Raw genomic sequence first — 26961 nt, forward strand, 5'->3', positions numbered from 1 at the left:
TGGCAACACAGAGCTGGACACCGATGGTTTTTAACACCATGAAGAACTCATTGTCCTGCTTCCCAAGTTTTTAGCTGCCATATCTCCTATGGAAGAACAGCAGTAGAGACTACTCTGTCCTGTCTGAACTGTCCCAGAATCATTCCAGAGCATGTCTGATGAGAAAAGATAACGCAGAATTGTCAGTGTCTACCTGAATGGACAAATAGCCTGTGAAGCAGGAGCTCTGGAATCAAATACCATGAAACCTTATCAGAACACTAATGACTGCATTCCCCTTCCATTTCCATTCTTGCCAACAAGTCCTCCTAATGTAAATGGATATGCAAATACATGCAAAACATTCCAAAATAATAGGTGCAAAACTCAGTATTGCAAATGGACACAAAACATGAGTTCATATGGAGTGAAACAGCCTGAGGAGAGCACATCTCTGTGAGGTGGAGGATGATGGCAGCTATTTGACTGGTTTTCATGTGAATCAAATGTGCTCAGATGTTTCTGGACCAGCATCCAGCCTGATTTTCACATACACACAACATTGCATGGATTGCAAACCCTGAACTGAGCACTGACCCTGTCTCCTGGATGGATGGTAACTGAGCACTAGACTGAGGTTCCATTTAAAGACAGCTGGAAACTTTTACAGGTGGCTTGGAGTTTAAGGCACCATTTAGAGTCAGAAAAGAAAACTGTCATGTAGACACAGCCTTTACCTCACCTCTGCAGCTAAAGGGTAATAAAAGAGGTCTTGGACAGGTGAAGATGGGCATCTTTAACACAAAGTGTGAGCTCAAAACCAAAACACTGATTTTCTGTGAGAAACATTTGAGAAAAAAAAATTGAAGCTTAAACTTCTGTATCTTGTGCTTAGCCTTAATTCAAGTGGGAGTGATCATGGAGGGAAGTAAACAGAAGTCTTACATACAAAGAGCAAGGTGCCCTAGAAAGAAAAGATCTCTGAGGCCAAAAAACCCCAACACAATAAAACCCAAACATAAGAGGAGCTGTACCTAGAAAAGGGAATAAACAAGGATGAAAGCTACATCATTTTTCAATGCAGCTAGAGTAATGCACACTTTTTGCTCAGAAGTTTTGGAACAAGTCAGGCCCTGATCCCTGGTGACACAAAGAGATTTTTTTCACAACAGTGTTCTAGACTGCATTCATTAAAGAGAGTGAATGAACGAACAGAGCTGTCTCATTTATAACTCATGACATGTGGACACACAAGACTCCTCTACATTATATGCTTTGACAATGTAAATCAAAATCTTCTCCTTTCAAGAGCATGTTCATACGTTTAACACCTTGGCCAGTCAAGTTCCTTCCCGCTGTGTGTGGACAAACAGCAACCACTAAACCCGCACTAACACAAGCTTTGGGATGTTACAACTACCTTTTTTTCTAATGCTTTAGCACCTCTGACTCTGTCAAGCAGGAACCAAATCCCTGCTCAGTCACAAATCTTGTCTGCAGCTTTGGCAAGAGGGTTATCCTCAAAGCTGGCTGTCATCACTGCCTCTGGACCAGTCTGCTCACAGAGGGATCCTTCCTGTCCCCTGCTCCAGAGTCTGGGCACAGACACTCCCCACGGGCTCCTGTCACTTGAAGGGTCTCCCTCAGTGTGAACTTATGGCCCCAGGACAGGTACACAGACCTGAGAGTCCACCAAGAACATAGCACAGGCAAGTGTGTCTGAGGAGTGGTTTGTGTTGGGTACAGCTGCAGCAGGGTAGGACAAAGTGGAGAGAGCTACTGCCCCTCTCTGTGCCACAAGGGAGAGCACAGGTCACCAGGTGACACAGGCTGTTCTCAGAAGGTGCCAAAAGTCACCACTGACCTACATCCCCTCCTGCCTAGCTCTCCCACAAAAGTTCACCATCACTCTCTTCCACTTGCCCCATCCTTGATTAGAGCCTGGCCAGCCATGGCCTGCAGGAGCACAGCTCTCCCAGTCTCCATGCACCTCCAGAAGGTGGGTGTCTTACGGACCAGACATCACAGGGAGTCATACCCAGGGCCACACACCAAAGACAAGACACCATCCAAGACAATTGTGCAAGAATAACAAATGTGTTCTGTCTGGAAGAGCACAGCAAGAAATCCTTTACCCGAGAAGTTCTCAGACAGAGACGATGCAGAACTGCGCCCATATGTGAGGGCACCTGCTCCTGGGTGCTGAGGAAATGTGACTGCCTTGCCAGAAGCTGGCTGCAGTCATGATCAACAGCAAGTGGCCATGCAGGGAACTTGGCTGGTCCAGGCTGGCAGGTGAGGAGACTCAGGTTGCTTTGGAGCATGACCAAAAATATCAGAGCAGACTTTGTGAACAAATCTAAGAAAGCCAAGAAGTCTGACAACATTTCAAAGACCACAGTTATGGATGTCTAAGGCAGCTTTCCCTTTGTTGTTTCAGGAGTAAGGTCATCTCTGGTACATGGGTAGGGCAATGTGAAGCAAAAACAGCATGGGATTTTTTTTGGAAGTATTGCAATGCTTTGAGTTCTCACTTCCTCTTCTCTTCCAAAACTGTAAATCATTCAGTTAGTGTACTAAGAAAGAAGAGCCATAATGGTATGAAAAGGTTGGTCTTTTATTTAATTACTCTTTTATTATTATTATTATTATTATTATTATTAAGAATAAGAATAATATTAGTTATTGAGCTTTATTATTATTTAGATTGATGAAAGCTGAGGCATAGTGGCCTGAACACCCAAATCAGACCCACTGCTATTATTGAGTGAAAGACTCTATGCTATGACTGAAGTTTCAGAGCATGATATGAGGCTTGATGAGAGTATGCACGTGCACACACACAGACAGGGAAGAAACCTTTCCTACAAGCTACCTGAAATTTGGGAGGCAGTGTGAGCATCTGCCATACACAGATCTGGAGCCCAGCTAGGCTTTTTTCCTTGGACTCATTTGCAACCAAAGAACAGTTGCTGAGCAGCCCCTCCTGGTAGAAATGAATTACTGCTTTTCCAGAAGAATTGAAATTCAAGGTGTTTCATTCCAGCTACAGTCACTGCAACTAAGTTGTTCTCTAACACTTTACCATGTTGTTAGTGAACGTTTGAAGGGATTTAAAATCACACTCTAGAAAATCATAAACTAAGCTGGATTTTGGTGAAGATCCAAAAGTGCCATTTCATAAAATCAGGTATCAGAGAAGATGAATCATTCATTTCTTTAAACAGTTCATGACCTTCAGTGTGTCACACTCCACACACTGCTGTGAATTCCAGTTATTTGTATAGAAAATGAAATCCGTTTTCAAGCACTTAAGGACATTTTCCTTTATTACAAAAACCACTTACATGCTTACATCTATTGCTAACTTCAGTTGATTTCTGTTTAACTGTTCTGCTAAATCTAAACAATAGACAAGATTACTCACAGTCAGGTTTTGTGGCCACTTAAACTTTTGGAGGTTTAACCATGTAGAAACAATAGCAGCACGTAAAATACACTAAGTTACCTGTGGGGTAGGCACAGCAAGTTACATATTTTAATGTTATTGAGTCTTTACCAGTCTCCACACTACCCCTTAAGCTCCAGGCAGAATCTGACATTTAGATCAATTAGACTACTATCACAATTGGCATAAAAACTGCATTGGTGTCATCTCACTGAGATAGCAGAGTATTATTTATCCCAGCACAAATGGAGATGAAGGCAGAATAAAAAGCATTTTTGGAAGTTGCTAAATATCAAGACATTTTCTACTAAATTAATGTAACAAAAGGAATACCAAGAAAAGAGATCATATAATGCAAGATTTTTGTCAAGGCCAATTCACATAGCTTCAATACAAATAAACCCATGCATATGAGTGTTGACTAGTAAACCTCACAGCCAGAGAACAGCAAGATAATGAGAGCTCTTACATTTCATGAAAAGAGAAGAAAAGGAGGAAAAGAGATTTCAATTGTGCTTTTGTTAACAGAGAGAATGAGTTTGATAAACAAGTGCCAGACTGCATTACCAAAAGCAGTAGAAAGTCATTTCCTGCTATGACAGATAACAACAGATTCAAGTGCTCACAGGCAGTCTGCTTACAAGTTGGTCAATTCTCTTTAATTTCTCCCAGAGAGCAAGTTAAGACATAAAGGCAACTGATATTTGCTGAGGCCACAGTTTCCCATATATTTTTTCAAGGTCTCTGTTGCTGTATCCTGCCCCAAGTGAACTTTCTTCACTCATTTGTTCTTTCTCCTTTAGCTGAGGCAGGATAGAGGGATCTGTAGATGTGTGTTGAATCAGGAAAGTGAACCAGACTAAAACCCATTAATTATCCAGGTCCAGTTCTAATGCACCATGTAAGCACAAAACCAGGTATCTGGGCACAGTTTAGGAGGCAAAGCTCCATGGATGGAGCCAAAGGCCATGGATGAAGTAGCTACTGGAAAGAGGGGTGAAGGACACCTTCACCATTCTGTGACCTGAATGTAATGCACAAAAAAAAAAAAATACAGCACAATGTCACAGGAATTATAGAGATATAACTTCTTGTTCTCAGCTAAAATCATGGCTCCTGCTTCTTTCTTAGAGATGGGATTTTTCTGGAAATAACTGTTTTATCATCAATTCAATTTATTTCTACCCATCATTATTAACATGTTTTGCTAATTATAGATGAGGACAATAACATCTATTTCTAGTAGAACCGTATCTCAACAAAAACTTCACATTTGTAAAACAACCCCCCCATTTCCTCATTTGCTGAGTAAAAGTGAACTGCAACATCTTTTCAAATGAAGAGCTGAAAAGTATCCGTAGAAAGCACAAACTTGCTGCAGTATTGTCTTTACAGGGTAAAAACTTCAGTGCAGGACTCAACTCTGACATCAAGGACACAAAATAAGGTGATTCTTTGACTAGACCAAAAGATGGTGAGCAGGAGAAATATTTTTCCTGTATTTCCTCATATTTCCCATTTTCACTATCTTCTCACTTTGGCTGAGAGTCCTCTGATGGAACATGAATTTTACTAAGGGAAACCATGTCCTGAACTGTGCAAATGGCACACAAGCTTTTTGAGCAGCATCACACCATATGAATGGAGTCAGGTCACTAAATTGCATCATGATGATGTGTTCCATTAATGGAGAGAGCAAAACCTCCCAAACTTAATGTGGCACTGCACCATCATGATTCCAGTTATTTGACTGCAATAGAATTTTCAGTTCTCAAATATTCTTAATGCATTTTTCAGAGTCTCTTCATTCTAAACAATATGTTTAACTATTTTTAACACCACTGTAGAAAGCAAATCACTGTTCTTTGAGAGGTCATGTAGATATATAAACATTTTCTAAATAAGCCTTTAGCCATTTTGTCTGTTGAAAGAGGAGCTAATTTATTGTCAGTAATTAATGCAGTTTTGGTTACATTAAGATACATCACTTAGTTATGAATGGCTTGGGAGACAGGACTACTTAATTTGCTGTGACTTTTCCCTGGTCTCTGTGAATGACTATGACTAAGACACCTAATTTTCCTCTGTAGGAGCCACTTCCTTGTTAGTATTTTCTGTCACTATGTTCAGTTTCTTCTGAAGTCATAACCTCAGCATTTCATTATGAACAACTAAAACCTTCCTCTGAAAATGACAAAATTTGGGGAGATTATTGATAAGCCTTATAAAGCATTTCCTTTGTCATTGCATAAAGTGCAATATCTATTGATTTTCGCACATATCTTCACTTTATGGAATATTATTATCATAATCACAATTATAATCCATATAGGGATGTAAATTTTCCCAGCTAGAGGCACCTATAATACACCTAAAATTGACCTTAGCATCAACCATGGATCTCAGTGGTAATTATCCATCATTTTGTGTCCTGAGTGACTAGAGCTCATGTGTTGTCCTCCACACAGGTAGTTTCTGTCCCACAATAGATATATGAGATGAAGTTTGATTTATAAAAGACAACATTATTTGCAAATATTTATGTAAACAAGAACTATTCTGAAAATATGTTTCAATTTTTTTTTCTCACCATGGAGACAGATGTCATTTATAGAAACACTCTGTAGATATTTTTACATGTTGGAGGAATGTAAATTCTTGCTGTTTGGAACCTAACACAGTGGACTTGGTCTTAAACAGAAAAGTGATGTGAAGATGGAAACAGCTTTCAGCAAAGCAGACTCAGTCATGTGGAAGTTACCCTGGAGACTAACCAAACTCTGTCAAAAAGCTCCCAGTTCTTTGCCTTACTGCAAGCAGGTTCTTCAATTTCCAAACAGTAAAGAATTTGAAGGTGTCTTCTCTTTCAGTTCTCCTCAAGTTCTCACTTTAGCCTTGCTAAAAATAGGCAGGGATACAGTTTCAGCTTTTCAGTTTTGCTGTGGGTTTCTAAAAGATTTTTCAGCAGCTGAGAACACAGGAGAAAATAGGAGCAGCCTGACACCTGCCTCTGTGGACGCTGGTGTAAAATCAGAGTCCCAGCATCACCACATTTATTTACTTGTGCAATGCAAGATCAAGACAGATTTATATATATTTTTTAAAAGAATAAGACAAAAACAATTTGGTTTTTGCAGTAAAAACAAGGTGTACTGAGAAGCTGGTTTTGCTTAGCGTTCTCTGACAGTTTAGACCTTCCCTGACACACACCACAGATTGGCTGAAACAGAAACTCCCTAGAAAAAGGAAGGGGGGGATATCACTATGTTACAGAGAGGAAGGAGAAAGCTGTGTGCCTGTCACTCCCTGCACCTGATGGCCCTACCCACTGCAGAGCACTCAGGGTTGGTTCCCTAAAACACAGGGGAAGCTCAGAAAGGCTGTTTTCCTACCAACAGAAAGGACACTGACTGCACTTTGGAAGCAAACCCCTCTGTCCCTCCTCAGGATGGTTGGATGCTTACATCCAGCTTCCTCCTCAGCTAGCAGGCTCTGTTCAGGCAGGTGAACTCACCTCACTGTCCTTTCTCTGCTTTAACTTTGCTGCAGAGATGAGTTTTGCAAAAGCAACAAGTATCAAGAGCTGTTAGTTAGCAACTCAAAGAGGACTCCAGTGAACCTGTTTATATAGCTACCCCTAAAATCTGCAGTGAGAAAAAAAAAAACAAACCCTAAACATTTTTCAGATATTCAAAGTTACTCTGAAAAATCTCTTGCCTCTTTACCCTGTCTGCATGGCAAGCTGAAATTCAAGTGATTGCCCCTGGAGTAGCCGGATTGATCAAGAAATTCAGACACAGAAGCACTTACCAGCAAATCTCAGGGGTGGCAGAAGTAACAACACTGTTCAGCTTTATTCATCAACCTTCCTTGCTTTTTCTGCATCTTCACAAGTATTTGCTAAAACTATTCTTGTGGCTTCATGCTTAATAGGAAGTAGCATCAGTAAAAATTCAGGTCGAGGACAACAAGGCAAGATGGTTATGATGAAAATTGCATCTGAAAACCTTCTCTCTTAATGTCAGTGTGGATCTTCACATTAAATTATACGAGAGGCTTAGGGCAACGATGTAGAGGCATTAATGGTTAATGTAGTGGGACACACTCCCTTGTAATTGCCTCCTGTCATCACTGTAGTGCCTGTGAGATATTGTGAAGAGACAGCCCAGTTTACAATCCCACGTCAACGGATCTTCTCAAACTCTGAGATAATTTTCCTTTTTGAATGAATTGTCAAATTCCATTGTATTAACAAGTTTACCTGAATGGGCGTCACCTCTTGCTGGGAGAAGGAAAAAGGGCCTTTTTTGCCAGTAAGTTACAATTCTTAGGAAAGAACAGTAGCAAAACCAGAAAACCATGACCTGGGACAATACTTTTGGCTGGCATAAAGAGAATTCAGCTATCAAGTTAGAGGGTTTTCCTCTAATGGAATTGGTATAATTGCTCCCTCTCATTTACATTTGTTGCATTTGGCCTGTCAGCTGTTCTGAGGAAAAGAAGCACTCAGAGATGGAAAGGGCATGGAAAAGAAGAAAAGGAGTAAACACTACAACAAAGTAATTGAAAGGCCAAGAGAAAATGGAACTTGAGCAACAATTGAAGCTTCATGTCTAAAATAAATACATTTAGGGCTCTAAAAGACAGTTCTGGCACCGAGTACAGAGAGACAGGCCATAATGAAGGAGAAGCATTTCATTTTATTGAATAATTCCAGGAAATGTTTCAGATCCTGTTAAATATTACTGAAGACATAAACGATACCGGGAATCATAACTTAAAAACTTCTATCAATAACCTGCTTATAAAACTGAGCACTACTTTTGCTATCCTCTCATTGCATACTCTGCTTTTCTATCACTTTTCCATCCATAGTACCAAGTGTTATGCACATGTCTCTATTGATCACCGCCAGGTCTCTGTACTCTTTCCATCAGCTGCAATGAATCCAGATCTGTACAGTACTCAGCACTGCAAAACATATATACCCATGCTGTGGTCTTATCAGCATTCTCAGAGCACACCCTGTACCAATTCATCTTCTGTGGTTCAGCTCACAGAGCCTGCACCTGCCGCTCGGCCAAGGACTGCCAATGTTGCAATGACAGTGCAGAACTGTCAAACATCTTCAAACCCACAACCTGGTCTCCCCGAGTCTGTGCTGTACGCACAAGTGGAAGCATTTTCAAACTCATCAGGGAGAAGGGAGAGAATGTCATCTTGGGAGATTCGTGGAGTTGTTGGGACCACCAACAAATCTCAAGTATCAAACAACAACCAAATGTTGAAGTCTAAAGGTGAGAGTTAAAGGTTTCTAATGGAAAAAGCTCCTATTAGTTTTATCTTTGTGCTCATGAGCTACAGTGGACCAAGCTCCACCTTACTGAGTTCTGTGCTGTATCTCCAAACTGAAGTAACCTCCCTCCTGCTCTAATGCTTTCATTTCACATCTCTTTTCCTCCTTGGAGGCCTCCTTCCTCCATCTTCAACCTGCAAGAGCCAAATTTAACACTCGCACTCTTAACAAAGTAAGAAATCAACTAAAGAGCAAGTAATTAGATACACAAATAAAAGCCTGAAAACAGAACCACACTACAGATATCTCACAAATCCGTATGACAAATACCTAAAAAGCTTGAATTGCTACCTTGCCTGTGGGGCTATTAATACCTCATTGTTGCCCTTCACTAAGTTCTGCTTTCTTATAATCACTGTTACAGGATGAAACAGCTCTGAAACCTCAGTTATCTGTCATAAAAAGGCAGCTTTATTACTTTTATGACCTCTGATAGAGAGTTTTAAGATATTATTTCCTAGAAATATGAATTGGCAGAAAATACTCCACTATTTAATATCACATTTCAAAGGTTGCTAACAAAATTCACTGAGGGGGGAAAAATGTGGAACACTGGTGCCTGAATGAACCTCAATTAGGAATAGAAATCAAGGATACCAGCTCATATTGCTCTGGGCTGGTATGATTTCCTGGTGGCTTTCCACAAATTCTCAAGGTAGTTGAAGTGTCATTAGTCTCCTCTGTTCTTCTGGGGGCCAACCTGGAGACATCAGGATTATCCCTGGTATACCCTAGTATTGCAAAGAGATAAAGAACTTGGATACTTTCCTTTAATCCACCATGAGGCCTTGTCTTGTTTAAAAACATAAAAGGGTTGGGGGAAGAGAAGTTACACAGGGTGGGAGTCGGCTCCCATCTTAAACGAAGGGTCAGTTTGCCAGAATACTTATCCAACCTTATCCAGTGACCACGTCTCACTCCTCAAATTATCACATCATTACAAAACACAGCAGAATATTGTTTTCACCTGTCACGTTATTCAGAAACCTGGCACTGGCATCAGCATTCAATACTGCCCAGTACTCAGAATTCTAAGATCTCTTTTCAGATGCTTGTAACTACACGTGTGAAGTGGGCATGAGAGAAGACTCATGAAGGGAATTAATTGTTTTGCATTCTTCACAGGGTTTGGAAGACTGACGAAGCTTTAAAAGCCTCCACTTAATGCAGAGGAAAAAAAAATGCATCCTTAATAACTAAATGCAGCAACAGGCCTATGGGGGACACAAAATCTGATCATTCAGGTAGAGAGCTTTGCTGATGCACAACAGAACTGGTTTCAGATTATATCAGCCAGCTTAATTAATTTCCTACCTTTTGACATCCGTGCAATTTTAAAACTTTCTCTTTTAGAATCAGTGAATTTTTATTTTTTTTTTGAGGTACAGCTCTTAGCTTTAACAGTTAATTCTGGTACTTTGGGAGACTGTTTTCTGTGCCAGTTATATTCACAGGTAGAGAAAACCAACTCAAGGAACAAATTAAGATATTTATTTTTGCATTGTTACAAATTTGTGGGGGATTTTCCATTAAATGTATTTAACAGACAACCCATTTGCACTCAGGCCCTTCAGCATTTTAATACACTAAAATATATACTTTTGATGCCATAAAAATTATGGTTAAAAATAATTCTCAAGGACATACTGAGGGGACAATAACTTTAAGCAAAATAACTCAAGTTGAATTAGTCAATTCCCTTCAACAGTGGTTTCTATTTCATGAGATTATATTCTTTACACTAGCAAACTATATACAAACAATACCACAAAACTACCATAAGTGCAAATATGTAAAAAATATACACAAACATGTACACAAATTGCCGTGTTTCTGTCTGAGCTACCTTACAGTTAAGAAATCCAGTACAAATGCATGATTTGTACTTATGTATTTGACTTGTAAGTATCTAATATTTAATTGTAAACAAGATTCAGTATGTAGAGCAACTTAAAACAGTTGTCAGAAGCTTAAATCATGAGGCCTGAAGACTTAAGAACTTTGCACACTAGAACCCAAACTGACATACATACCCGCACACTTTCTGACAGAGCTTGCAGGGGCATTTAGGGTATTTAAAGATTTAGAAGTATTCATCCACTCTAAAAAAATTCTTGGATTTCATTGTTTTACAAAATGCATATATTTCAATATTTAAAGGAAACTCAGTATCACATTTGCAGGTGTATGTTTCATGTTTGGTAAGAGTGTCTTTGTAACCACTGAAAAGCTTTTTGGTTTATTATAAGAAACCTTTCTTAGCAACTCAATTAAGAAACAGTAAATGAAAGCAAGAAATGGATGTTCACAATCAACCACTTAAGTGAGCAAATAGAAGCAGACATGTCCCTTAAGCACAGATGAACCCACGGGGGATTATCCAGTGAGTCACTGACAACACTGATCAGTAGGCAAGTACACACAGGGTACACTGCACTGCTGAGAACCTGCAGGATTTAGAAGAGATGGTGGAAAGAAAATGGAAGCTGCCTTTGCATCGATGTGATGATTTGCTGCTCTCAGTCACTGCTAAGATCCTTAGCAAAAATGGTTTGTTTGTTTTACAAAACGTGGGTGTCTTCTTTTCAGGTACTTCTGAGGCACTCATCCATGTACTATTTGAAACACCTGGGTACTTAAGAAAATGCAGGATGACAGTTCTGTCTATTAGGATGGTGCTGGGCAAATTAACAGGAACAGCAGTAATAGTGTTAGAGTATTTGGAGAGAATTAAAACATTGTCTATCCCAGTTTACAGCCTTTACAAATATGAAAACTGCCCATGTCTATAGCAACTGATGAAAAGTGAGTGAAAAACTCGAGTAGAATAATGTTTTTTTCCAGTCTTTAGCTACTGAAAAATACAGTAATGCTATCCATAAGCTTCCATTTCCAGGAAATATGTCCAGAGTCAAATCTCATTTTGTGTATTTTTTTAAGTGCTTGAAAACTCTTACAGTATTGAGCAAAGCATTTGATGAATCCTTTCTCATACATGATGCTTTTTGATTTAAAACACAAGCTGAGCTCTACAAAACACACTCTGCAAACTAATCTTCATGTAAAGACTAGTTTCATAGGTTTTGTGATTTATTAGTTTTTTAAACACTTCAAACACTGCAACAATGCAGAACATACACCCAAAAATTAAAAAAAAAACATTACAAAATAAAATGTTGCAAAAAATTTAGAATCAATTTCACTGAAAAGGCTCAATAAAGTGCAAGCAGTAAATGAGGGGGTTTACAGTGAAAAGAGGAATTTAATAAATTTGTATAATCTGTATTGCTGACAATGAGAGACACGCTACAAAAATGTTTTACCTTGACATTATGCCCTCATATAAAAATATATTCGAATTGCCTTGCAGTACAATCAGATCTTGATAGAATTGAAAAAGAAAAGAATACTGAAATGCCACTTACTTGCAGCAGTGACTGAAGGGCAGAAAATATGCAGATTTATGCTACTGCAGTGTACTCTAATTAAGTGGATGAACTGGATTAGCTATTTACTTGTCCTAGCTAATTACTAGTATAGCAATTGCCAATGAAAAAGGTGCATTGCTACTTACTTGCATTGATCCACCACCACTTCTTGAGAAGGCATTCAGGAGGTGCCATACTGAAAACATGGAACTCATTTCTGTGCAAAATGCTCATGCTTTGAGCTCTCACTAATGCAGAGCTCTCTAATTACTGAACAGAAGAATGCACTACAGCAAATATTTTTACATCAGAAAATATTTTATATTATTAAATCTGCAGGTATTTTTCCTCTCAAAAGCATCTCCTCCTGCTTGCAGCAAGTCATTTAGCTGAAATAACCGGGTCTTCAAAGTATACAACAACTTCAATGATTCCAGTGAATTGAAACAAAACTTTTTAGTATCACCAGTCACCCTATAAAGGAATTTGCATTTACCTGGAGCTTTGTTTTATGAAAAATAATAAAGCAGACTGCAGATGTCTCCCCAACAGAGGAGACATTTTGACATCATTTACTGTCCAGCCAGATTCTTTGGTGCTCAGGAACAGCTAGTATAGTATCAGTGTGAACAAGCAGCAATTTTTTTCCTTCATACACTTCTTGTTCCTTAAGGCCCATCAGCAAAGTTTCTGCTAGAGGCAGGTTAACTGAACAAAGAGGGAAAACACTTCCTCATCACCCTTTGAGACTGAAGTCTGATCAACAGCATCTCATGTCCCCCTTCCGGGGGGTTTTCCACCTGGCATATGGGCAGGATCTCCACTTACGACTAGCACAGAACTACAACAAACATACCTGCTAGTCATTTAATCTACTAAAATTCAAAATCAGTACTTTTCTATTCAAAAGAATCTTTACTTTTTATTATCCGTTTTTTTCTAATACAAGACAAAAAGTTCATTATTGCACATCTATAGCCAAGACTTTTAACTGCTCCAAAATGGTGCAATGTCAGGTGCTTAGTAAAGCTCTGTGGAGACACATGTCACCTATTAAATAGTAAATAATGTTAGTACCAACTTTGATTTTTGAAGTTTTGCTGTCCTTTGCTTAAAAATGTCTTCCCATTCCCAGTTTCAATTAAAGGATCCCAAATAGTCACTGTCAAATAACTGAAGACACGCAATCTAAACTAAGAATACCTTGTGAGAGCAGCAACTTTACAACAATATCAACTTTAAACAAAAGCAGATGATTAAAACAAGGTCTGTATAGCCTTTTAACTATGAAATCATGAAATAATGTTTTTACTTATGATTTTTCATTCTTACAAAGAACTGTTGGTGACAATTATAATTGTTTTCCTGAAGAGTAGGTATTTTTAGCATTGTAATTAGTGTAACAGCAGACAAAAAATGTTGCTACATATGAGTTTAAATAAATTTAAGACACTTTTCTGTAGGATCATCATCAAATGATGCTCTTTTCAATAATTTGTGTAAGCTTCTAAACCACATAAAGGATAATGCACATTACATTTTATTCACACTATAAAAAAAGCACAATATACAGGCCATATCCTTTAAAGTGCAACACAACAGAACATTTCTGCAACATTCAGGTTCTTCAAAAACCCACAAAAGTAGGTATTTAACATTTAGGAACAAATTCTGTTCATAGGTGTATTGACACTGAATCTAAACTCTGAAGGGTTATCAAGCTTGTCCTTGCTGTAAGTGCCACGCTAAAAGCGATGCTTATAACCACTGAACAGTATTATCTTATCTGCTTCCATATTAGACAGTCTCATGTCTCATGTCCACAATGAAAGCTTTTATCCTTTAGTCAGTCAAGAGCATCTGCAGAGCCCTTTATTGAAGACAGTTCTTTGACTATGCTCAGGAAACCTCTTTAAAGTTCATTCAGGTGCACTGTAAAGGCTACCGCTTCAGATGTCAAATCTACCAAGAAAAATATGGTAAATGGAACAGAGCAAGCATGTCTCTGAGTTGGCAGCGCATGCTTCACTATGTTTGGCACTATCTACCAAATGTATTGGTAACACACAGTATAAGCACGTACCAATTTGCTTTTTGTTTCTTCAATATTTTTGGTTGGATGTTTTGCTAGTAACAGTTGGAGAACCTCATTTGTTCCTGAGATGAGCATAACAAAACAAAGTGAGCTCCATCTAAAGCTGCCAACAGGACATTCTTCTGCATTTCCAGCCTTGCTACCTGCCTGCTGAGCCAGATTTACAATCTCAATCCTCCCCAAGGCGCCACTTCTGAGACTCTTCTTGACGCACATCTGGCCTAATCTGGTTTCTCATTCCACCCAGAACATTTGAGGTTGCCTCTGTTGCAACAATGAAAGGTTTCACCACAGTTGGTGGGATTTGGCGGAGGACCCCTCCTACTGCTCCAGTGACTCCTCTGTTCTCATGCTCACGAGCAGCAGTCTCATAGATGGTTTGGGCAGTGTCCGTAATCCCCTTTAAGAAAATAAAGGAAATCAGTAACACTGAAAAAGAAAAAGCAACCACTTCTAGTTTTAAGGGAAATTTTAAATTGCTCAGAATTTTTCTTCTTCTGATTTGTATTATAACTGTAGTAAAACAATACTATGATATAAAGATGATTTCGTTCTTATAATGAGACCTAAAATAACACTCCTATGGACTTAGAGATGTAAATATTTCATGCAACTTCTGGTAGCATATCTTGTGCATAAGGGAAGAAGCTGTGGGTTACTCTGAACTATTGAAAAAAATTACAAAATCCACTGGAAACTCAGCTGACACCTTACTTCATAGACACTACATAAGATGCAATTAACAAAGTATAATACAAAATATAATAAAAACACGTCAGCATTCTAATTCACAATACACTGTCATGGCAGAGACGGGTTTCACGTCTTTAAAATCCCGCACTATGCTTAAACTCTGCTTCCCTCAGAATTAACAGTTACTGCAAAGGCGGTTGAGCAGAAAGGGAAGGAAAGGATGGAAGACACAGCACAGGAAATCAAGTTTACGTGGCTCAGAATAATTGTAAACCATCCCAACCGCAGAGCGGTCAAGTCCTATTCACGTTGATCTGCACGACATTTTAGGTTTTTTCCTTCTTTTTCCATTCAAGATTTCTGCTGCTGTAAGATAACTGACGAAGACAGTCTTGTTCAAAACTGAAATCTCCTCCACTTGGTCAACTTAAACTGACATCTGTTATTTTATTCATCATTTTACGAAATAATTCTTAACTTTGGTTTCCAACAACTGCTTGTGCACTCACCTCTTTCACCACGCTGTACGCTTTGGCTACGCCCTCCCGCAGGTCGACCGGCTGATGAGCCAAGCGATGGCGAGGGAACCGTTTAATCTTTCTTGCTTCAATGAAGGTTGGCCCAGGTGATACCATATCATAAGCAGTTTCTGCAGCTGCCTGCACATCAGAAGCAAATACAAAACACATAAAAGTGTTACAGTACCTGATCGCATATTTAAATTACTAATAGGGTGTTGTCATTGAAATCAAAATTCCTATTCCACAAATAATATCCACTTGCACCAGATTACAGTTTTGTACAAGAACTTCTGGAATGTGCAGCTCTAACTATACATCAATTCCATAATGAAAGAGTGAATGTTGTAGGTTTGGGTGGGGTTTTCTCCCCTCCTAATTATTGTCTCTTCAAAGGCATCCTCTAAACTGCATAAAATGCTCAAGACAGAAACTGAATATTTGATCAGTGGTATTTCTTACAAACACAAATAATCCCACTTGTGATTAATAGCACTGGTTTTCTGACTACACATGTTCAAGCCATCTTCAATCTTAAGCACATATAGTATTTTTGCAAGATTAGGTGGTAAAAGTGTATTTTCATTGTATTTCTGCATATTTTATATTAAGAAACATAAATTTATTTACACTTTAAAACAAGATTGCCTTAGGGTTAAATCCAGGAAGCTTTATAGACTTTGTGTAGATCTACAGAAACAGTATTGGTTTGGGTTTGTTGGTTGTTTCTTTTTTTTTGGTTGGTTGGTTTTGTGGGCTTGTTTTTTTTAAATAAGCACAGATAAAGTGACATTTTTAAAAAAGGTAAAAATCCACTACTGCATTATGATTGTCACTGGATAACACACATGCATGAAGAACTCATCTGTCTCAACATCAGTGATTTCTTATTTTAGTGAAGCCGAACATTTCCATAGTAAACTGTACATTGTGATACATAAAAGACATTAAGAAACAAGCAGCAGCTTGGGTGTTCAGCAGTATTTTAACAGTTTTCTAACCATTGCATTTGATGCCACAGTTCTCACCTCACAGACTGCTGCAAACTTTGCCCAGTCTCTGCTCTCCTATTTATACAGCTGCCTTTTCTTTTATAATAGATGTTCTCTACTTTAAATCTATAGCACTAAGATATTAGCTTAATACAGAGCACTTACTAGCCACACCTCTCATTTCACATCTAACTTGAGGAGTAATACACTCTACCTGTATAGTCTGAACCATTCTGTTTGTTAGCTCCAGTGCTGCCATCGCAGTGGAAGTACCAAAAGAAGCTGCTCCTCTCTGAAAGCCTCTGACAATACGACCATCCTTGCGGTACTGCTCTATTGGCAACCACACGAGGTCTTTCAGACCTTGCACTGAAAATGAAGACAACATCAGAGTCAGTTCTCCCAGATAGGCAGAATTTCTTGAAAGGGAATGAAAACAAGAGTCAACATGGTTTGTGTTGGTTTTTTGAGAGGGGAGAGGTGTTTGTTTTTTAAAGAAACAAACACATTCATACGTAGCTGAATAGAAGTAAGAATTAACTTACCTAACTGCACAAGTGAATGCATAGGCCCTACTCCTCCCAAAATTCCTGGTAGCTGGTTTTTCTTTATATCGTTAAGCCATTCACTGATGGCATAGGAGAACAATTTATCCACACCTAATAAACTAAAGTGAATACAATTATTATTGTTTTCACAAACAACTCCTAATAAGAGAAATGCATTCATTATTCACTGAAGTAAAAGATGTCATTTAAACAAAAGGAAAGCTTCTTCAAATGCCATCTTTTGTTGCTGTTGGCTAAGACAAGTATTTCAAAGGTATATGCTTCATAAAATAAACTCTAAACTGTATAATCACGTCCAGTTCCATAGGCAGTGAACATGAAACTAAAATTAAGAGTTTATCATCAAGAATAACACATATATTAAATTCTGTTCTGAAGAAGTTCTTCTTGAATTACACATTTGAAAAAAAACCTAGAATCAAGAAATATTTGTGAAGTCAAAAAGCATTTTGGATTTTAGAAGGGCATCTTAAGAGAAAACTTGCTTCACATTTGCAATGTTCAATTATTCCCCCTAAACTTGTCAAATTCACAATAGTAGTACTGATTTATATTTTGAGGAAACTTACCCATGTCTGTAACAAAGCCTCTTCAGCTTTAGTTCTGAGCAGTTCAACTGAGCAAGCCCAATAAGAATCCCAGCTAATGTTCCCTGTAAGTGAAGTATTTCATTATCATATACATTTACTGAACCTACAACTACTTACTTACTACAACTGGCAAGGAATAATTTCATCATCTCAACTCTTACTTACAAGTATTCTGTCTAAACGTTCCCCCCCAGTCTCCCAAATGTAACTCATTACAGTGCTATGAATCATGTTACACGGAAACTTGCAAAAAAGGAAACTTGGCTTAACATGCTACTCAAAGAAAGACACCTGGATACAACAAGGCTTCTTCAGAAATAGTAACTATAATAAATTATACAAACATAGTTCTAGCTTTAGTGTATTCCAGGCATTCTAAAGCTACCATGTTTCATGTTTCAATTTCTGATAGCCAGGCAAATTCAAGAAGTTGCTGCTTTCCATATTTTCTTACTGATTTGGCATGACAAAGTACAAGTCTCGTGCAAATAGGAATTTTTGATGTTGGCTTCTAAACTCAGTGTGATAAAGAATGCATATTTTAACAAGAACCATGAGCATTTTTTTCATCTGCGACAGGTTCTGCCATTGCCACTGATGCCCATATGTTACTAGACTGCAAGGAATGGGAACAAGAAGAACAGACAACAATATTTTGTTCTGGCATCAATGAGGAAAAAATAAAATAAAATGCACAATTCTGGTGTCAGACAGTAATATCATCCTTTGAGGGGCACTGCAGCCATACACTATGATTTCAAGCCAATCATTTGAGCTTATAAATGTGACATTCAAGGTCCATCCTGAGTTAATTGTATGTGGGGGATCCACCCCCTAATTTTCTAATTAAGAGTGAAACAAGGTTAAATTTTACTAAAACTAAGCAGGGGGAAAGAAGGTGTTTTGCATTGGTCATGATCACATCATTAATGATTACAGAGCATAAAAATATACCCCCATTAATGGGGAGCAGGGAGGGGAAAGCAAAACAAACAACATCAAGTTTTTGTTCTATAGCATCAGTGTTATACACAAACCTGATCCATTGATACATGCTTGCCATGGTAATCAAGACGTATTGGAACTTCTGATGTAAAGCGAAATTCTCTGGGACATACAAAGAAAATATTATAGTGAGAAACACGGAAAGGAAATAAAATTATCTTTCTGAAAAGAAACTCATGGTCTCCCATTCTCTTGGAATAGGATGTCGTACCCTTTTCTGTAAGGCACAAATCCTTTCGTTACTATGTTAGTACTTCAGAAAAAATGTACAAAACACAGTGGAAAATTCAACTTTTCTTGGTTTATTCACATGTATTTCAGGCTAGCATTTATAATGAATTTAAAAGTCCTGCAAATGCACTACTAATCCTTCAAGTGAGCATATTTATGTTAAAAAAAAAAACAAACAAGCAAACACCCAAAAAATTATGGTTCTGTAGGCAAAATTTAGTCCTGAAAGTGGAAATTGATAAAAAAGTCATGTTGGTAATGTATGTGGTGAAATAGAATCACAACCATGCTATTAAAATTTAACTCTGCACTGCTTACCACAGCACACATGTATTGCTAGAGACATGATCTGAATGCACATGAAAAAACTTGTGGATAACAAGCTACAATTCTCATAGTCACTTCCCACTCAGGGCTACATTAGAGTTTCTCCTGTGATATTTTAATTTCCTACCTCTTTTCCATTATATCTTTATATCCTATTCCTTTATATACTCTCATCTCTGATTATATTAGATAATTTATAGTTAGACACAATAGTACAAACATTACTGTTTTTATGCATTTGTAAACCATCTCATTACTGGTTCTCTACGGGGCAGAGATTTAATTTTTATTTCCTTGTGCAAGTAACATGCAAAAGTTAATGAAAATCATTGGTGACTTTCCAGTGACAGAACCAAATTTACTTGCTTTCTACAAGCAGCCAATAAAAAAATATAAAAAATGCACCTTGCCTGAAGGTGTGAAGTTTGTCACCACACTTTCTTAAAACATTCAGCTATGTGTCACTAGAAATTTTGTAACATAATTTTACCTGAAAAATACTGGCTGATCACTGTATGATGTTGTTTCTTGTGAGAAATGATCATCATCTCCATTAACCACATCCATAGAATCAATGCTGCCATTTTCATTCGCTTGCTTGTGTGATGCAAAAGAAATGACTGGACTTGGTTCCTTAAGGCTGCTGACATGCCTGGGCAAACTACAGGTAACTTCAGCACCAGGAGACTTTTTAACTAAGAAAAGAAGTTATACATATAAAGTGACTATTTTTTCTCAGGGATTACAGAGATTACATTTACACAATTACTGTGCCCTTAGTAAGCTCTAATGCTTATTAGCAGGAATTACTAGTACGGCAATATTCAGATTCTCTTAGTTTTTGACAGAAGTTACCACATGCAGCTGAAGTTGAGGTTAGTGCATCTGCATAAATAATATATCTGGTTCTAATGGCAGTACTGCAGAGTCCTTCATCACCAATGCATTTCAGCATGACACATCAACAGAAACAACTACAGTATAGCAGCTAAGAAATATCCAAATACAGTTAATAGTGGAAATATGCTTTTCAATATATACTGCTTTTGCATCAGATAACTTAACTGATAAGAAGTACTGCTTCAACTGCATATAAACATTATTTAATAACCCTTGCATAAAATATGTTTGTCTATTAGCTTGAAGTTCAGAGAACTTCAAGAATTCAATTTTATAAATAAGCAACACAATACACAGTCCACCACTTTTCCAGAAGCTCTTATTAAATATGCTCCAATTTTGGTTAAACCTTTTATAGAATTAAGATTCCAGGTGTTGAAGACCTTTGTTCATATTTCTAAAATAAAAAGCGTAAAAACCAATGGCTTTTGAGTTCTAAAAAAAATCAGTCATTAATGTTAGTGCTCAAACCCCAACAGGGATTTTTATACACACAAAAGTCAAATGTGAGTTTACAGACATGTACAAAAATTAAAGGACAAAAAAGCAGCACTTGTATGTTAAGATTTTTTTTTTTTAAATATACCTTCAGGATCTGGAGTAACTAAGAGTTCTACTTCTGTAGAAAGGCTAGTGAAAAAGTCCTTCAGGAAAAACAAGGCATCCTAATGGCAAAAAGTAAAATACAATCAGGTTAAAATAAATACAAAGACCTAATTCTCCAAAAACATCTACTATTCCAGATCTATTTCTATGCAAATATGAAAAAACTCTCTGATCCTCTAACATGCACAACCCACAGAGAAATCTAGGAAGAAACCAGGAAGACCCTCCTAGCCAGTGCACCCTGCTCCTATATAACAGGATTCCATAATCCATCTAGCTCTGTCTTAAAAATTCAAGGTTATTTTCATCATTTCTACTCTCATTTTGGAGACTGTTCCAGAACACCAGTGTTTTAATGGCTATTAAGTTTTCTCTGATTTGCAGTAGAAGGTATTTAAATATAGTTTATATTCTTCTCTAGCACTGTCAAAGTCAACCAAATCATTATAAATCAAGGCTAATCACTGCTTCATTAAAAGTCATGAATATCTATGGTATTAAGGTCTTAATAGTGTCATAAAGCTATTACATCCCAGCTTCTTTTTCATATAGATTCATCACACTGGTGCCTTATTCTTCCTATCACTGATGACAACTGGACTTTCTTTTCTGTTTTTACTTCCACCTGGTAAAAATGACAGTTTAAGTAGGAACAACAAGTCTTTCTAATGACTGCATGCAGCCCTGTGCTCCCAAAAAAGCTGTGGTTAATTTCACAGAGGTTGTAAATATGACTTTTGTTTATGGTACAAAACATAGGACTTCTAAAAGTAACCAAGAGAGAACATACTTCTTCACTAGATGGCAGTATTTCCAGGCCATTTTTTTTCTAGATGACATTATAGCAAACCAGACAGAGCTCAGTTTTGCAACGAGTGAAATGAAAACCTGGTCTCTAATGTGTGTTGAAAGAAAGAAGGAAAAAGTAGGGAAATCCTGATTATGTTCCTAAAAAACCCAAACACCACTAACTCTCTGAAGGTGACAAATTAGGGAAGAAATGCTTTAACAAAGACTAGTAACTGTGCTTCATATTTGCCAGCACAAACATGAGTAGCTCTTACTAACTTCGCAAAACCCCGAATGCTTCTTGAATATATAAAAGATATCTTGCACAAAGGCCTGCTAAAGAAAGTAAAACTATTTCTGCTCTTCCTGCCACTGCAGTTGATACAAGACAAATCCTTCAGGTTACAGAAGCTTTTCTCAAGTGTCAAGTGCCGTTGACCAAGATGTGAACCACCTCTGGATTAATGATTAACCTTTTTCAACCAAAAGCAATGAAGTCACTTCATGAACAAACAAAACCAGATCATTTGAGAGTTAAAAGCCCTGACCCCAAACCTTTTGAGATTATCAGTAGTTTCAGGAGGAAAATTTACTGAGAAAACAGTTCTGCCTAAAGATATTCTTAGTTCTTAAATTTAAAAATCCAGTCTTTGTAACAGCTGGAGCAGAAGACAAGTTCTGGCATGGATATAAATGAAACAACAGAGACACAAGGATTAAATAAAAATGGTATCACACCATGAAAATGCAAAACACAAAATACCTATGATGGCTAAAAGTATCTGGTTATAAGAAAACCCAAGTATCATTCTTTAAAAAAAAAAAAAAAAAATTTTTTTTTTTGCACTGGCACAACCAACCTGGTCAATATTGAGGCGAAGTGGCATTAGTGAAACACGTAAACAACATTCCTGTGGGGATCTGCCAGACTCTGGACGGACATGTAACGCTTTAACTGTTAACTGAAGAAAAACCAGCAAGATCAACAAAAGCACTAACATTCACAATTACTAAATCTAAGCTAGGGAAAACATTTACTGCAAAATCTCTGTACTAGTATGATTCCACTTAGCAATTACAGTATTGAATAAAAACTTACTCTGAATGTTATTAAAAGAAACCCCCTGAAAAGTTATTAAATTCTTTACAGAACCACTAAGACTATTGCATACCATAATAATACAAATCTGCATGGGTAGTGAAAAGTCTCATCACTGATACAAGCATTTTTCTCAAAACCAAATTGTGAAAGCTATCAAAGTAGTCCTGCGCATCTATCTTTTTAGCCAACAATCTCAAATCCATTAATACCTGACATGCTGACATTTAAACTGACATTTGAATTAGTCTTTATATCCACAAAGAGTCAAGCAAATAACTATGAACATACTAGATTACTTCAGTGTTCCACAAACTCATGGTTCTGCTTCTGCAAGACTAAGAAGTGCACACAGCCCCCACAGGGATAGCCCCCACTGTAATTGTAAGAAATTAACATTTCATAGCTATACCATGTTTGAATGTGCTTTTCTGGGCATCTCCTTACTGCAGTAGAGATAGAGAAATTTATTCATTTGTGATGTAGCTAAACGATCTCTGATCTCCAGGTCTTGAACAATAAAAACTTGTCGTGACACTGGCTGCTCCAACAGACAGGAGTCACCTTCTGCACCACCTGGAGGATACACCTCATGCTGAAATTTCACCTTTTAAAAAGGAAAGAAAACCAGCATAATCAGTTTCATTGAAAAGCACCCTTTAATAGCAGAATAGTTCTTTAAAAAAATAAAAAATCCCCAGAGAATTATACAAACTTCTAAAGCTGCCTACTATTTTAAATTTACAGAAATACTATTAAGATTTCCAAACATTATTCAAGTTTTAACATATCTAGCAGTAGAAATCTTCCAATTTGTAGCACCCACTGCTCCCCAAATGCCGGAACGCGCTGAGTGAGTGCAGCAGCGGCCCCTGCCGGCCCCGTGCTGAGCTCCAAAGCAAAACTGCTTGTGACACCTTTTATTCTTCATTTCTTCAAACATTACTATTCAGCCTTGTACCAAGTTAGGGGTCCAAGTAGGGGAAAAAATCTTTATACTGCTTCAGTGCTAACACCAACTCTCATTAAATATCTGCAAATTGAGAGACGGCTATCATTCTACAAGGAAGTTTTTCAGGTGGAATATTAAATGCTTCCCTTCTCCCTCTTTTTTATTACAAGGTCATTTTTTTCCTAGAAAATGCTACCTTAAGTATCACATATTTCCAACAAGCTTGAAGTGCTAATGGGATGAATTTTAAGTTTTAGAAATGCACATAGACTATAAAAAGGCCTTTATTTTTATGTGGTGCCTTTCATTTTTATGGAAAAGTTTGAAAACTTTTTTTTTTGTTCTTGATCCATTTAATATGAAATATATTTAACTCCTTGCCAATATTATTCACAGCACCAGAAAAAACATCTAGTTCCTATGTTAGAGATAAGCATAGCCTTAAAAACAACACTAAGATACTTATACCTGAAGGGTGCTAAATATGTTAGGGGAAACACAGAAACAATACTCTGACATAACTAGATGTTATTTCATATCCAGTTATCAAACTGATACAATGAATATTCTCAACAGATCTATGTCTTGCTTATTTTTGTTAGAACAGTTAATTTCATAACAAGCATACGTATTCAGAATGGAACTGAAGAGAGAGAAACAGAAGAGCAGTTGCAAAACTTGGTTACAATAAATTTTTAAGAATATTGTAATGGCTATCCTCCATCTTTAGAAACAAGCTTATTCAGCAAGTAAATACTATGCTAACAGGTTTTGTTGAACATTCTACATTCATCACCAAAGTGATTGCTTAGATGTAGATACTGTTGAAAGAAATAGTACTGAACTCTAATGGAAAGGTGTTACCAAAGGAGTATAACATGTAATGATATCCACACATGGTCAGGGCTGAAGGCATTCCTGTTACCCACCTTGCTCAATTGTATTTCCATCAGGAAGTCTGGGTTTCTTCCTCTTCCTCCACATGCTGTGTTCCGTCCGTGCCTTGTTGGTGTATGAGAAGGAGAACTATGGGGACTTCTGGGGAAATAAAAAGGAAAAATACACTTTTGCAGATTGAAGTTCTCACTGTTAATCTAAAACGAAATGCATTGGAGGTACCTTCTTAGTATTTTAATTATATTTTTAAAAAATCAAAATTATGTTACTGTTAACCAAATTTCTTTTTGTTCAAGCAATACACACCTAAGCAGAATGTCAGGTGCATGTATCCCATCAAATAAAACACTTCTTTAATTTTAGCTGTAATCTTATTCTCTAGGTCACAGGACATCCTGTAAATTTGACTCTTATGGTCTTTAAGTCTGATCTCTTTAGGAAAATCTGACTACTAATATTACCCTAAAATAAAATCCATCCCTCCACTCCCCTCTAAAGATCAGCAAAATCAAACCCAGCTTGTCCAGGTTAAGACACAGGAAAAATACACTGATGTGTGGAGTTAATAATAATCTAGATGATGTTTAAGATCCCTTCCAACCCAAACCATTCTGTGACTGATTCCTTGTGAAAAGGGAGTCAAGAAGAAGCAAGCAAGGAAGACTTGAGATTGAGCATTAAGATTACTCCAAATCACAAGAATATAAAGTATTTCTAAATTTTCTAATTCACATAATTAAATCAAACACTTACATGAAACTTTTAGCTGGAGAAGTTGGTGGTGCAGTCCCAAAATCCCTTCCACCATAAAGATGCCAAATAAGAGATATTTCCTTTACAACATAGCGTACCAAAGGAACAGGAAAATGAAGGGGAGCTTTGCTTGTATCTGTTTTTTTAATAGGTTGACTGAAATGATTTTCCTTTATGATAATTGCATCATCAACCATTATTTTTATAACTGGCTCTTCTTCTTTTTCCTAATTAAAAAAAGCATATAGCATTAAGAAGGTGAAATCTGCTTTCTTTGAGACATCTAATTCCTTCCTATGAAAAGGAAAAAATTTCTCTGTACTTCTCCTACAGCTTATACAACACATGATCATTTTAGAAATGTTTCTTATAAAGTACAGACAAAAGCATATGAAAAAAAGGTAAAAGCTGCGAAGTAGTTAAAAACAACAATAAAAAAACCCAAACCAAAACCAAAAACTTCCCCACCCAAACTATAAACAAAATTAAGTACTAGTTGAAAGCAAACAGAAAACCACAGAAGAGCCCAGGCTGCCCTACTAGCACTTTTGGAAACAAACAAGCTCAACTATAACTGGGAAAATGCAGTTTCTAATCAGGAAGATTAGAAGACCCACAAACTGCTTCTGTCTATTAAGAATACCACCAAATAACATGCAAAGGACAGACATTGGTGTAAAGTGACACACAAGCTTTTCTCTGAGGTTTGGCAAGGATCTTAGGTCCTTATAAACACTGAAAGTTTAGATTAAGAGAGAAATGAGCAGAAGATTGGAAGATGTGCAAAGCTGCTGTTTTGATAAATGCTGGTTTTTGCTTAACACTTTTTTTTCCTAACTATGCCATCATTGTAAGTCGATATGACAAAGATCAAACATGACTAAAACTGCCAATACATTTTAATCTGACGCTCAGATAAGAACAATTACATAGTGCAGAGATATAGAAAAATTATTATCTATTTGAAAATACTTGCACTCATTCCTAACAGTAATAATGCATTAATTGCTTTCAAACAGAAAAGCATTACTAAGCAATCACAGAAATCTATTGTATCTTATTTGTCCATGTTTTACATAGGCTTTTCTTAGTACATTTTATATATGGATTTTTTTAGTAATTTTCAAAGGATCTTACAGCAACAGCAACTTTAGGAGCAAAAAGAATGCAGAAATCATCACTTTCTGCTGGAACATCTCCCATGGCCTCGCTTAACAGGTGATGAGTAAACGAAGAATAAGTGGGACTTGGCTCTTGTGAGGCATTTCCACTTTCATCTGGAAACAGGAAGAGATCTGAGCAAGATGGTTCCTGAGTTTGAGATCTGTCATCCAAAACTCCTGGGAGTTAAAGGAGGGTGAAGAAAAAACATGTTTCAGGGTAAAAATCCTTGCAAAATACAACAATTACATAAAATGATGTTTGTTAATTCAGTTGTATCAAGCAAATTTGCTTATTTTATCTTGAATCAATTCCCACTATAATAAGATACAATTCTCAGATTTCTCATTTTGGCAATACGACCACAGCATCAAAACCTACAGTGACTGCTCACCTTTCATCACAGAAAAGACCAGACAGCATGAAAATAGTAATGGAATAGAAGTCCACTTGCAGTACAAAATCCATACAAAATTAAAAGCTGAATTACACTCCAGCCACGATGCAGAAGCCATAATCCTGTGATAAAATTAACTATCTTATTCTATTCGTTAATTGAAAAAAGTCTTTCTA

General features: G+C 37.3%; 1 protein-coding gene across 5 annotated transcripts in view; it reads right to left on the reverse strand.

Moving 5' to 3' along the window:
- Positions 1–13728: 13728 nt before the first annotated feature.
- ATG2B (autophagy related 2B) overlaps positions 13729–26961 on the reverse strand; it is a 42001-nt gene continuing 28768 nt past the window's right edge. For 3 of the 5 annotated variants that reach the window (XM_062495527.1, XM_062495526.1, XM_062495528.1), the window contains exons 30-42: positions 26365–26567; positions 25228–25454; positions 24507–24615; positions 23038–23232; positions 22387–22488; positions 20718–20796; positions 19722–19926; positions 18706–18775; positions 17648–17730; positions 17055–17176; positions 16724–16878; positions 15509–15658; positions 13729–14706 (exon numbers count right to left, since the gene is read on the reverse strand). In XM_062495527.1, the coding sequence (XP_062351511.1) occupies positions 14476–14706; positions 15509–15658; positions 16724–16878; positions 17055–17176; positions 17648–17730; positions 18706–18775; positions 19722–19926; positions 20718–20796; positions 22387–22488; positions 23038–23232; positions 24507–24615; positions 25228–25454; positions 26365–26567 (1931 nt within the window). In that variant the 3' untranslated portion in view covers positions 13729–14475. The remainder of the gene's footprint in view (positions 14707–15508; positions 15659–16723; positions 16879–17054; positions 17177–17647; positions 17731–18705; positions 18776–19721; positions 19927–20717; positions 20797–22386; positions 22489–23037; positions 23233–24506; positions 24616–25227; positions 25455–26364; positions 26568–26961) is intronic. The other 2 variants (XM_062495529.1, XM_062495530.1) reach the window with 2 other exon arrangements.

The sequence above is a fragment of the Cinclus cinclus genome, chromosome 6 (assembly GCF_963662255.1).
Source record: "Cinclus cinclus chromosome 6, bCinCin1.1, whole genome shotgun sequence".
In the NCBI taxonomy this organism is placed as follows: domain Eukaryota; kingdom Metazoa; phylum Chordata; class Aves; order Passeriformes; family Cinclidae; genus Cinclus; species Cinclus cinclus.